Raw genomic sequence first — 12,967 nt, forward strand, 5'->3', positions numbered from 1 at the left:
CGTTTGCGCATTTAATAAAGCCACACCTTGACGTCATATGTAGAAAATGGTGGCAAAGAGAATTCGGGCGAAATGCAGTAAAAAATGGTACACCAAAGATGTTGTATTCCGTGCTGCCGCAACGATTCCAGGACCTGCGAGAAAGCTATTTCTTTTCATGGAATTCCGAAAGACCCTGTAATGCGAAAGAAATGGCTGCATAAAATAGATTTTACAGAAGACAGAGTAAGTTTATCGAAAGCCGCCTTAACTGTTTATCGTTTGATAGGCCTATTTATTAGCATAGGCCTTGCGCCTTTTAAATAGAAGAGGCCTATTCAATTTAAAGGTGTTGGCTTAGAATAGGCTAAGCGATCATCGCGAGCAGAGCGATAGAATTGTTTTTAAAACCTAGCACTATTTACTCTACTAAATACACTTGATGTGGAGTAGTTAGTTTACTATTTATATGAAAATTAATTCTTATTCGATAGTTCGGAAATAAAGATTGCATTCGAGTTAAAACACATGTTTTGATCCAATGTGTTTGGATATACCCGTGCAAACAGGTGGTGCCGTGTGTGATCGGCGGCGGAGACAGACCTACAATGTTTATTTGGCTTAGGCCTAGGTGGTATAAGTTGGCCTAAAGTATTTTCGGTTACATAAATTTTAATATTCGTTACTTTGATGTTTGTATTGCATATTGAGCATAAAAAACCATATTGAATTAATTAATATGGATCACACCAGATGATAAGCTAGTAGTAGGCCTACTAGTAGAAAGGATATTTTTGGGAACAAAAATGTTTCAGTATATCATGCTAAAAAGATCACAAACTTTTTTAGTGTGGGAAATTATATATATAGATTGGTGATATTTTCAATTGATATTTGATGGTAATAAGTAAAAACTTTTAAACACAATTATTCAAACGCACCAACAATAACATAATTGATATTGATCGGCTGGTAAATGCAACTTGGCTCATTCAATTATTTTAATTAGTCAAAGAAACATATGTTTTTGATTGTAGGCATTGTTTAAGTTACGATAAATAGATACAACAATAACATTTCATAGAAATACCAGTCTGAATGAATAAATTGTGGTGAGAATTTAAGTTAAATTTGGCTTGTATCTTGTAGTCTACTGTCTAAATCTATTTTTCACTATACAAATTTTAAGGTTTTTTTTTTTCAAGGCGTATTAATTTTTACCTTACACAAGTTTATTATTTAGAAAATCTGCTTTTGAAAGAAGAATAATTATACTTATAATAGTCAAGTATGTTTTGTATTTGGCCATAGGCCCAGTGAATCAGTTCCCTGAAAAGTAGAAGACAAATTATCACCTAATTGTACGAATCACATTTTTATATCAGAGTTATGAGGATTGGGTTTCGGTTATGCCTTATAATTGTTTGTTTAGGCCCCAGTTAACTCATTGGGCCAAAAGAAGGGTTTCTGTACCTTCTCTATAGATAATTATAAAAAAATCACTTAATCTTTTGAGGTACCCCCTTCAAAACCATCACACTGTGACACAAAAAAATTTGGGAAATTTGCTTACACATTATATTACCTCAGCATCCCCCTTCCCCACAATTGGGGGATGTTATTTTTATTCTCTTAAATAAGTATTGCAGCCATGGACCTAAAGACCATGGTACAGCTAAATAGATGAGATGTTTTATAAAAGGGAGACACAGGAAGTGTACTAACTTTGGAGGTCGAAATGGTTCAATGAAATCTGTTTTGTGTTCTTCATACACTACAAACTAATGCTGTAGATAATACTAATCTTTTTAATGCACAATCATGAATGATGTCTTATATATACTGTTTTTTCCATTGTATACATTGTGTGTTTTTGTACTGTTTAAATGCTTTATTAAAAGCTTTATAAGCTAAAGCTTTTAATAAGCGAAGTCCTAAAATTCACTTTGAATGTATAAAAATGATTTGTATAGAAAAAAACTAACAGTGACGCAGACATACACCTTGTATTCAACTCAATTTTAGTCAAAACCAACATTCCTAATACTGTTAGTCCACCCTCCACTTTTGTATTTTTGCTGTTTATGTAGTGTATAGTAACCTGTGTTATTAATTCTGCATTTAGATGCAATGCAAGTTCTTTTTTTAAACTAGACAATTTAATTTTAATTACCGGTACAAGAAACTAAACTAAAGCTCTACACTATCAAACTCTATGGCCCCCCCGGTAATTACCCCGTGGACAACTACCTCCTGAACCTGGACAATACTCCGAGGGCAAATAATCTTTTAGGACAACTACCTCCGTAGGACAACTAACCCCTGGACAACTAACCCCTGGACAACTACCCCCTGGACAATTACCCGCTAGGAACAATTACCCGCTAGGAACAATTACCTCCTGACAATTACCCCCCCCCCTCCTGGGTAATTACCCCGCGGACAACTACCTCTGACACAATACTCCCCGTAGGACAACGACCTCCTGGACCTGGACAATACTCCGAGGGGGGTTGTTGTCCTAAGGGGGTTGTTGTCCTAAGGGGGTTGTTGTCCTAAGGGGGTTGTTGTCCTAAGGGGGTTGTTGTCCTAGAGGGGGTAGTTGTCCTAGAGGGGGTAGTTGTCCTAGAGGGGGTAGTTGTCCTAGGGGGGGTAGTTGTCCTAAGGGGGTAGTTGTCCTAAGGGGGTAGTTGTCCTAAGGGGGTAGTTGTCCTAAGGGGGTAGTTGTCCTAAGGGGATAGTTGTCCTAAGGGGGTAGTTGTCCTAAGGGGGTAGTTGTCCTAAGGGGGTAGTTGTCCTAAGGGGGTAGTTGTCCTAAGGGGGTAGTTGTCCTAAGGGGGTAGTTGTCCTAGGGGGTAGTTGTCCTAGGGGGTAGTTGTCCTAAGGGAGTAGTTGTCCTAGGGGGGTAGTTGTCCTAGGTGGGTAGTTGTCCTTGGGGGTAGTTGTCCTTGGGGGTAGTTGTCCTTGGGGGGTAGTTGTCTGGGTGGTAAACATCCGGGGGGGGGGGGTAACTGTCTAGGGGGTAGGTGTCCTAGAACCGCTTAATATACTTCATAAAAAAATGTTTTAACTTGCGTAATAAAAAAAATATATGATTTTATAAATAAATCTATAATTAGCTTATCGGTGAATTTTGTGTAATTTTTATCACTTAGTATAATCTTAATAATCCCACACCTAAAATAAAATGTGAGAATGTGCTTAAATAAAAATAAAGTTTCTTACAATAAAAGGTGCTTATTATTATTAATAATAATTGTTATTATTTGTCCATAGCTTAAGAAACATACCAAGGTGTGTTCACTGCATTTCAGCCCAGATGACTTTGAACCGTATGAGTTGCGGCGGCGTATGTTACGTAAAGGGATCGTACCAACACGATTCCTTAAAGATGAAGACGGTCTACATAACCTTCGACCCATGAGAAGAAGAAGAAAGTAAGGCATTGTTGAATTGTCGATTTTTTAGATCAATCAATTTTACTGATTACAGATTTCTCGTACAGGCAACTCTCCCAATACTGGACACTTTTCTTTATGCGAGATATTTCCATTATATATTATGTATTTCACTTAACTCAATACATATTTAAGTGTTTCCCTTAGCCTAAATGTGAATAATGAAAACCTGCAAGGCAGTAGTTACCATTTACACAGGGTAATACTGTGTATTTAACATCTGAAAACTCTCTCAAGTTTCAAATGTATTACTCTGTGTAAAACGCTTTGATCTTTCTTTGGAAAGGCGCTTAATGATTATCTTTTTTCCTCCATAGTGCAAACAAAGTTTCAAAAGAGCCGATACCTTCTACCATCGCCAATCCAGTTGCCACCGTAGCACAAAATTTTCAGCTTCCTAACAGTAAGTCAAATATTATCTTTAGCTTATCAGTGGCTGCTAGATCTCAATAGAGATACAAAATATAATAAGCTAAAAGCTAAATCAAAACGATAAAGTAAAACAGCCAAAAAAATGAGTAGAGCATTCAGGCAACACTAGCCCTTCATGAGTACAAGTACACTAAATATATATAAATATCATAGTAAATCCAAAGGCAAATTACCGAAAAAAATGACAATTCTGTAGGTAATACTTAGGTATATAATAATATTATTTTTTTTTTTTCCCTAGTTTCTCCAATTATTCCTGGACGTATTATGTTGTCACCCAATCAGATTCCATTTGCATTTCCATTTCCATATGGTATGTCCCCTTTCCTTCATCCAGCAGCTCAAATGAACTCCCTACTTTTACACAACCAGATGGAAAATTCATTGCTGAGAATGCAGGTACCTCACGCAGTAAACTCGCAGAATGTTGCCACACTTAGTGTACCAACTGTACACCCCCAGCAGCTGAAAGAATGTGTTCCTCCTCAAGTTGTTACAAACGACACTCCAATCGATCTGACGCAACTCAAACAAGATGAACAGAAAAACAGAAATAACTCGCAGATTCTGCAGCAGCAACCTCTGCCACAACTTAATGGCAGACCAGAGGCTGTAAATCCGATGGTGTTAGATCCGAAACAAGTGAAGTCAAAGACGTCGATACTTTGGCCGATGGCGAGACTTTACCATCGAGGCGAACGTCATGCTGAGGAATTAACCAGTGAACAGTTTGAGAGACAGCAAGCTGATGCTGCACTTAGACAACTCACAGCACAACATCAACTTATGTTTGCATCAATGAATAAACAGCAAGAGTTGTTTCCAGTTACAAGCTTACAATCAACTGCAACTCAAGAACCGATTGTGTTTCAGACTCCAACTTCATCAATACCATCTCACCAGAACCAGTTTGTAGGTCACATGCCAGATAGCTTGCCACCTAATATCCAGCATATTTTGAATAGTGAAGGTGCATTTTCCCCCCAAACACCGTCTTTGGACTTATCTCCACAGCCTAGGACGTTAATGCCGCAAACCGGGTCGTCCATGCCCCAAACTGGCACGATATCTCCCAAAAGCGGCACATTATCGCCCCAACCTGTGGTCTTATTGCCTCACCCTGAGACTTTATCGCCCCAAACTTGCCCCAACATTGACATTATGTCTAATTCTGATGTAAAGATTTATTCTTTCTCGCGTCAAGATAGTAAAAGATCTTTGAATAATATCATAAGCCGTCTTAGAGAAAAGGTTACTGAAGACACGCCAGCAAATTCTACCGGTGAATCCAATATAAAGAATGGAAAAAATGGTTATAGCAAAATGTACTCGCCTATCGATTTAACGGTGAAGAACGCGAATCAGGTTGTGACAATTATGAAAGTAGTTGAACAGCAAGATGAACACACAACAACAACAAAACTGATGATAGAGCTCCCTCCAAAGGAATACCATTCAAGAAAGAACTCGGCATCATCCAAAGAGTCGCGACAAATTGTCCTGAAAGTTGTCCAAAAGAAGGGGAAGGAAAGCAATTGCCAAATCCCAATGAAGGATGATACAGTTGGCAAACTAAAAGAAGATGATTCAGTGTGTGAGGACATGCCACTGGATTTGTCAGTACGTGAAGAAAAGTGGGTTCATACCAATGGAACTACTGACTCCGGTATTGAAAAGAGAGGTGATTGGGATGATCTTTACTCTTCAGAAGTGTTCAACGCTTCTTCGTCTTACAGCAAGCAGCTGTACCAGCTTCCACTTGCAAGGAATTCCTCTCAAAAAGATGAGATTAGCTATGACATTCTACAGATGTTGTCTAGCCATGATAATCCCACGCAACTGTTGGAGGATCAAGACTTCACCCGTAGGCTTTTTAAGTTTGTTGGGACTTGTCATGCATCATCGTGCAAAGTGTTCAATTCTTCTGGTGAACAAGAAGTACCTGACGAGGCTCTTGACCTTAGCACAAATGGCGTAACGATTCCATATTCGGCAAAAGATTGTAACCCTCAGGAGAGAGGAGACCAACAATTGATGACAACTTCTCAAGAACCAGAACAGAAAACTACCGGTGATAAAAGCAAGAATTGGAAAAAGTATAGCATGACGTTTGACAAACGGCTGAGAGTTTTACATGCTAAAGAAGCTGCTTTGTTCTATGAAACCATCTACAACTTTCAGATGCCAGAAGGCAAGATGGATGAATCCTATCTGCTGAAGAACTTTTCAATTCAAAAAGTTCGTCTTGAAGGTGTTCCAGATCAGTCTGTCTATTTCTGTAACAAATGTGTCAAGACCTTAAAAGATGTAAATAGTGCACTAGAGCATGTGAAGAAGCACTGCGAAAGAAAGCGTTACAAGTGCAACCAATGTTCTAAGACGTACTCGTCTGTTGGTATGATAGAAAGCCACGTCGAGCAGTACGTACCACTTAATGAAAAAAAGTTGGAGTGCGATGTCTGCAAGAAAAAGTTTGCATTCCGAGGGTCTTTAATGATGCATTTGAAATTAGTGCATCGTGATATGGAAGTAGTCCGTTGCAACTTATGCCATAAGGAGATAAAACGACACTATCTCAACACGCATATGAAACGCCATCGCAACGAGCGACCCCACAAGTGTAGCATTTGCGGAAAAGGCTTTGTTGCGAAAAAAGTGCTTACCACGCATTTGAGTATCCACACGGGTTATAAACCGTACAAGTGTCAGTATTGCGGCAGACGTTTCACCGTCAAGAGCAACATGCAGCTTCATGAGCGCACGCATACCGGTGATCGACCATTCATCTGCAACGTCTGCGGAAAAGATTTTATCAATCGTGGAACGCTGAAGGGACACATGCTTACACGCCATCACATCAATCTCGGCAAGGTTCATAAGTGTCGTCATTGCACGGACAGCTTCACCAGATTGAAGACACTGGTTGAGCACATGGAAAAAGCGCATAAGCATCTTTACAGGAAAGACAACGCGACAACGCCAGAATCTCGCCCACAAGAGGAAGAGTTAATCCAAGATGGTGCAAAGTAAAAAACTAACAAATTTGCTTTTCATCATCAAAACAAGCTCATATTGGTCAGTAACTTTTTTCATTTTTTTGTTTTTTATTGTTTACATTCCAACAATGTATTAAGAAGGGCATTAGAATTTTAGGTTGTTTTATTACAACTCCCACATTTTTGTGCATAGTCTAGATCTGCCATATTTTGTAGTTAGAATGTAAAGAATCCAAAGGCATTAAGTTGAATTTTAAAATTAAATTAAATTGGTCTCCTGCTTAAACCTGATTCACACGTACACAAATGTAACAAATTGTTACAGGTATATCTCCCAAGATAATATCATATCGTGTTAAATCGCTTTCACACACATTCGCTGAAAAAAATAGCTGCTTACACGCATATAAGTATTCAGCATACTGTGCTTGATGTATCCTACATCGATGAGATATTTCTCTCCAAATCCTGCCGACTTTTTCCAAGATGCACCTACCAATGTAACAATTTGATTATTTTACGTGTGAATACGTCTCAAAGAAATACAAGGTTCTTTTTAATGAAAATATCTGAGTCTCAACTTCTCATCTATTGACTACATTGTCAATTTATTTGCAATAAACCATCATTTCAAACTGAAGGCATTAAGTAATGGCATTATCCTGCATTGAACATTGTTATATTGCGGCAGTATTTTTTTATAAACGTTATTTATTACGTATTATTAAATCATTTTATAAAATCGAGTAGTAAGTTTTATTTTATTAATGGACATAAAAATGTAATTGAAACGAAGTTTGTTTTTAACAGTTTTTGTTGAAAGAAATTTTATTATTTAGTTTTTAAAAGTATAATTGTGGATATTAAGGAATATACCAATTTTGCTATAGATTGTTATTGTTTATGTAAAAATTGCTATAAAGAAATTGTCATCTTTATGTTTTACGTGGTATAAAGTGTAATTATCAGGTTGTATACATTTTTTTCCTATAATTTTTATCTGCCTAGAAGGTAGGTATATATTAGCAGTTTGTAGTTTATTTTGTAAGTAATGTTAAAATAGGGAAACATTGTCAATGTTACAAACACAGGCACGTAGAGAGTTAGGAGGAAACCTTTTATTTAACTTGGGAACTTACTTGGTCGCTTATTTCGCTTTTTTAAGGGATCATGTCAAACTTATTCTACTGCAGATACTGCAGTAATTACACTTTTTACTGCAGTAATATATTTTCATAGTTTGTTTCAAAGTTTATGAGGCAATCGCTACATTTTGTGTGATCACTCAAAACTTGTGTTGAACAAAATATAGTTACTGCAGTAAGGGTTTTTTTTACTGCAGTAATATATTTTCATAGTTTGTTTTAATGTTGAAGTTTATGAGGCAGTCACTACATTGTGTATGATCACCAAAAGCTTGCTAAATTATTGCATAAACAAGAACAAAATATAGTTATTACTGCAGTAACTGCATTAGAATAAATGTTGACTGTATTATGCTAGTTGTTGTTTTGTATGGCTTGCAGCTGATGAAAGTAAGAATTTAAAATGTTTGAACAAATTTGAAACCGAAACAAAAATATTTGTAATTTGGTAAACTATTTGCCAAACGTAGTTAAGGTATTAGAAGGTAAATAGTTTTTAAATATTTTGTTATGATTGGAAATGAATATTAATAGTGTATTGAATTTAGAGAGGCATTGTAACAATACCATATTGGAATCTACACCTACCTCGTGTATTGAAATATTATATTTTGGTTTATCAAGTGCATTAATAACTATTAGTAATTTTATTTTATGAAATAATGATAATTTTACCCCTTTTTGATTTGATTGGTTTTAATTATACCATTTTTGCAATTCCTATGCCAGCAATGTGTTGTCAACGTCAAGCTTCCTTGATAACCATGACAACACTTGATTGGAAATGATGCATGCGCGGTACAGTAGGCATGTATGTTGTGCATTGATTGCGAAATGGGAAAACTACTATGACAACTTACTTACACATTTTGTTTTTTATTTTTATTGTAGTATTATAATAATATTCTTTTGCTGATGTAATTAGCCTCTAGTATTACAATGCATTCCTTATCTTGGCCAGTAAGAACATTCTTTTGATAGTATTTAATGTTCCATTGTATTCTCCTGTTCCTCAGTCCATTTTTTTCTGTCTGTTTACCAAATATGGGAATTTAATAATAATAATTACTTAAGTACTACTGAAACTTCAAAAAGAAATAGTTTATAATACCATGGGCTAACATTTTATTTGATTCTCAAAAGTTTATATATATATTTTTTAAAGCTTTTTCCTGGTTAATACCACAAAGCTTGTCTACAAGACAACTTATATATTTTAATTATGTGTGTGATATATCAGAAAAATGATATTTATTTTTAGAAATCCCATTTTTATTTTGGAATTTTTTTTTTAACAAGCCTGGGACCAAACCAAACGTAAGGAAATTATAAATAAGGACAGTAATAGCCAATATAATCTGAAATGAATAGTTACTTACTTCAATATTAATAGTTTCCAGTGCCAGTATAATAATTTTTTAATATGAACCCACTGCACATTGCATCTGAACAGGTAAATTAATTGTGGTACTTAACTATTTAGAATGGTTGCTTGGTAAGATATCAAATATATTGCCATAGCAACCAAGCAATACAATATTCATCCAGTAGGTTATAATGATTGATAATGATGACATTAAAGTTTGGGCCATTTTTACCCGGAAAAAAAGGTTCCTTTTTTAGGGTAAAAGTGAAGTTGGGTAAATGATTTGTATAAAAAGTGCATTTGAGTCTATTGGTGTTGGGTTTATTTCGCAAAGTTGGTTTATAAGGTGTCCTTTATATACTTTACATTTCGGTGGTGGGCTTATTATTTTATCAGAGGTGGACTTATATTCGATTCATGTAAGTGCACGTTTAATTTAGTGTACACGGTTTTAGTGTAGCTATTTACCGTCTTTTAAGGCCAGTATTTATTTAAATTTTTGGGTTGTTGAAATTAGGTAAGTTTTATGTTTATTTGATCGTACACCCGTGTACGCTTTATGATAAAATGGAAGTTCAATTTAGTTTTGTATAACATAGTGCATCTGATGGGCATTTGTATTGTGTATAAATAATTTAATAATCGGAAGTAAATTAATAATTTTTGTTTAGTGCAAAAAGATTCTTCACACCCTACCTAAATAAATGTGATATAAACATTGTAACCAATTTTGATTGGCAAGGAAGAATTCTTATTGGTCAATGCTGGTACACTATATATGGATGTACTACACCATATATGGATGTACTACACCATATATGGATGTACTACACCATATATGGATGTACTACACCATATATGGATGTACTACACCATATATGGATGTACTACACCATATATGGATGTACTACACCATATATGGATGTACTACACCATATATGGGTGTACTACACCATATATGGGTGTACTACACCATATATGGATGGACAACACCATATATGGATGTACTAGACATAGTGTACTACTACAATAGTTCCCTTCAAACTGTATAGAGCCACTTATTCTCTTGATTGGTGGCACTGTTGTTGCAGCTAATGTCTGCTTTGCTGGCAGTAAAGAAGTGTAAAATAATAAATGCTTAATTTTTCATGAGATTGGAAAGAAATTATTGTTAAAAATTATATAAACAAAATATTTGCATCAGCAGCTGTTGTGGGCAATTAATTGTGGATGCTTTCGTTTTGTGACAACTGTCGCTTTCCACCGCGGCACAGTTGTGACGGTTTGACACATCTATTGGCCTGACAGGTCTTCGTTCGTCGCAATTCGAAAGATCCCGAAATGTGTGTGTACACCGTAGTAGTATAAGCTAAGATGTATTTGTAAAAAATGGGCATTTTTTCGAGAAGAACCATTAATAAATGTAATAATGATAAGGGTCAATGTGCTACCTCCACTAGAACATTATGTGATTTGTATTAATGTCAAAAGCGTTCAATGGAATAAATTGTTTGCCAGTATACTAACAAGTACTGTACATGTTTCCTAGTGTTTTATAGTCACATGTTTTTATAACAACATTTAAAAAATATTTTGCTCATTTTTCTGAAAGTTCCTATAAAATATATTATGGTTCCACACATGTTGCATTATGATATAGGAACCAGTTATGTAAACCATAGAAGGGTCTGAATTTTCCCATTGTTCAAAAATGTCCCTGTACTTTAGTTCAGAGAAATTTTTACTATACTATAATTGACATGCATATAATTGACATGCACAGAATCAAATAATGTGTTCCGCGCATGTTATCTTAACTTATTTTTAAATGTCGATATGTTGGCAATTTTCCACCTTTTTATTTGCTGACGTATCTGGTTGCTATATCATAATATGAAAAGCGCAGAATCACATATACTCTGCGTATGTTACCTCAACAAATTTATAAAATCTAGTATTTTGGCTTCAAAAAATCCCTGTACTATAGTACAGGAAAATTGCCAAATTTAGAACCTTTTATTTTTTGGAATCAAATATGTTCTGCACATTTTATCGCAATACAAGTTTTAAAAAGTTGATATTTTGGAAAATTTTCTAAAAATTTACTGTACTATAGTACAGGAAAATTTTTGAAAAATGGGAAACAGAATGCAATTGAAATTCTGTATAGATGTATTGATAGATAGATGTAAAGAAGTCTTGATGACTTGCAATAGTCTGTTAGACTCATTCTAGTGACAGCTAAAGAATCAGAGGGGGGTGAGATAACGTACCCTTGATCCCATGAATCGTATACTTGTTAACAACAAAATGCAATTGAAATTTATTCTATATTGTTCATCTGAATTTTAATCACCCTTATGTTTGTAGCACAGCAAGCCTTCATATGAAATAATACTTTAAATTGATATTACTTTTATATATTTTCACAAATTGCGCATTCAGCCTGTCACAAGAAAGAAACAAACCAGAGTGGTTTAATTTCTCTCATCAAATCTATTTTAGACTTAAACTACTGTACTACAGTACCTATAATTCTGTGTGCCATTTGAGACACAGAATGATGTCCTCACGGCCTTTGTACCACCAAATTTGTACAAGTAGAAACAGGCTTATTCCTAATAACTGGGCTTATTTCTAATAACTGGGCTTATTCCTAATAACTAGGCTTATTCCTAATAACTGGGCTTATTCCTAATAACTAGGCTTATTCCTAATAACTAGGCTTATTCATAATAACTGGGCTTATTCCTGAATTTTATGGTAATTATATATCTATGTCAGCATATTACTAAGCAGTTTATCAGTTAAAATGTATTACATCAATTTAAAAAGTGACAACAAGTAAAACCAACTAGATTTAATTAAAATCAAGGTATGACCATGGAGTAATTACTCTGACAATTGTATGACAATTAATTATAGTACTTTATAAACAAATGTAACTTTAAAAAAAAAAACAATAACAATTTAATAAATATTGCTATAAAAACGTTATAAATTACTATAATATTACATATTTGATTTTTAAAATAGTACAGATAGGTACATATGGTACGTCAGAACAGGAACAATTTAAAGATGTTCCATTGTGTGTTCAGATAAATGTTAATTTTGATTCCAACTAAATGGATGTAGGCTATGTAATATTGACCAATCCCAAGGCATAGATCATCCCAAATGCTGCATGTGATTGGTCAAATTACTATGATGCGAAACATGGATATATGCTATGTAATATTGACCAATCACAAGGAACAGATCATCCCAAATGCTGCATGTGATTGGTCAAATTACTATGATGCGAAACATGGATATATGCTATGTAATATTGACCAATCACAAGAGATCATCCCAAATGCTGCATGTGATTGGTCAAATTACTATGATGCGAAACATGGATATATGCTATGTAATATTGACCAATCACAAGGAACAGATCATCCCAAATGCTGGGTGTGATTGGTCAAATTACTAGGATGCAAAACATGGATATATGCTATGTAATATTGACCAATCACAAGGAACAGATCATCCCAAATGCTGCGTGTGATTGGTCAAATTACTAGGATGCAAAACATGGATATATGC

General features: G+C 35.1%; 1 protein-coding gene across 1 annotated transcript; it reads left to right on the forward strand.

Annotated features, from left to right (window-relative positions):
• The first annotated feature begins 61 nt into the window (after positions 1–61).
• Positions 62–10,898, forward strand: LOC140060250 (uncharacterized). The gene is made up of 4 exons (XM_072106422.1): positions 62–225; positions 3,256–3,416; positions 3,755–3,840; positions 4,111–10,898. The coding sequence occupies exons 1-4, from the start codon at positions 85–87 to the stop codon at positions 6,897–6,899; spliced, it is 3,177 nt and encodes a 1,058-aa protein (XP_071962523.1). The 5' UTR covers positions 62–84; the 3' UTR covers positions 6,900–10,898.
• The last annotated feature ends 2,069 nt before the right edge of the window (positions 10,899–12,967 follow it).

The sequence above is a fragment of the Antedon mediterranea genome, chromosome 1, assembly GCF_964355755.1.
Source record: "Antedon mediterranea chromosome 1, ecAntMedi1.1, whole genome shotgun sequence".
Taxonomy (NCBI): Eukaryota; Metazoa; Echinodermata; class Crinoidea; order Comatulida; family Antedonidae; genus Antedon; species Antedon mediterranea.

Excerpts from the sequence above, each read along its gene's own strand:
- LOC140060250 (XM_072106422.1), top strand. The coding sequence starts at position 85 with ATGGTACACCAAAGATGTTGTATTCCGTGCTGCCGCAACGATTCCAGG. Across the intron at positions 226-3,255 it reads TAGATTTTACAGAAGACAGA|CTTAAGAAACATACCAAGGT; the intron begins GTAAGTTTATCG and ends ATTTGTCCATAG. Across the intron at positions 3,417-3,754 it reads CCCATGAGAAGAAGAAGAAA|TGCAAACAAAGTTTCAAAAG; the intron begins GTAAGGCATTGT and ends TTTCCTCCATAG.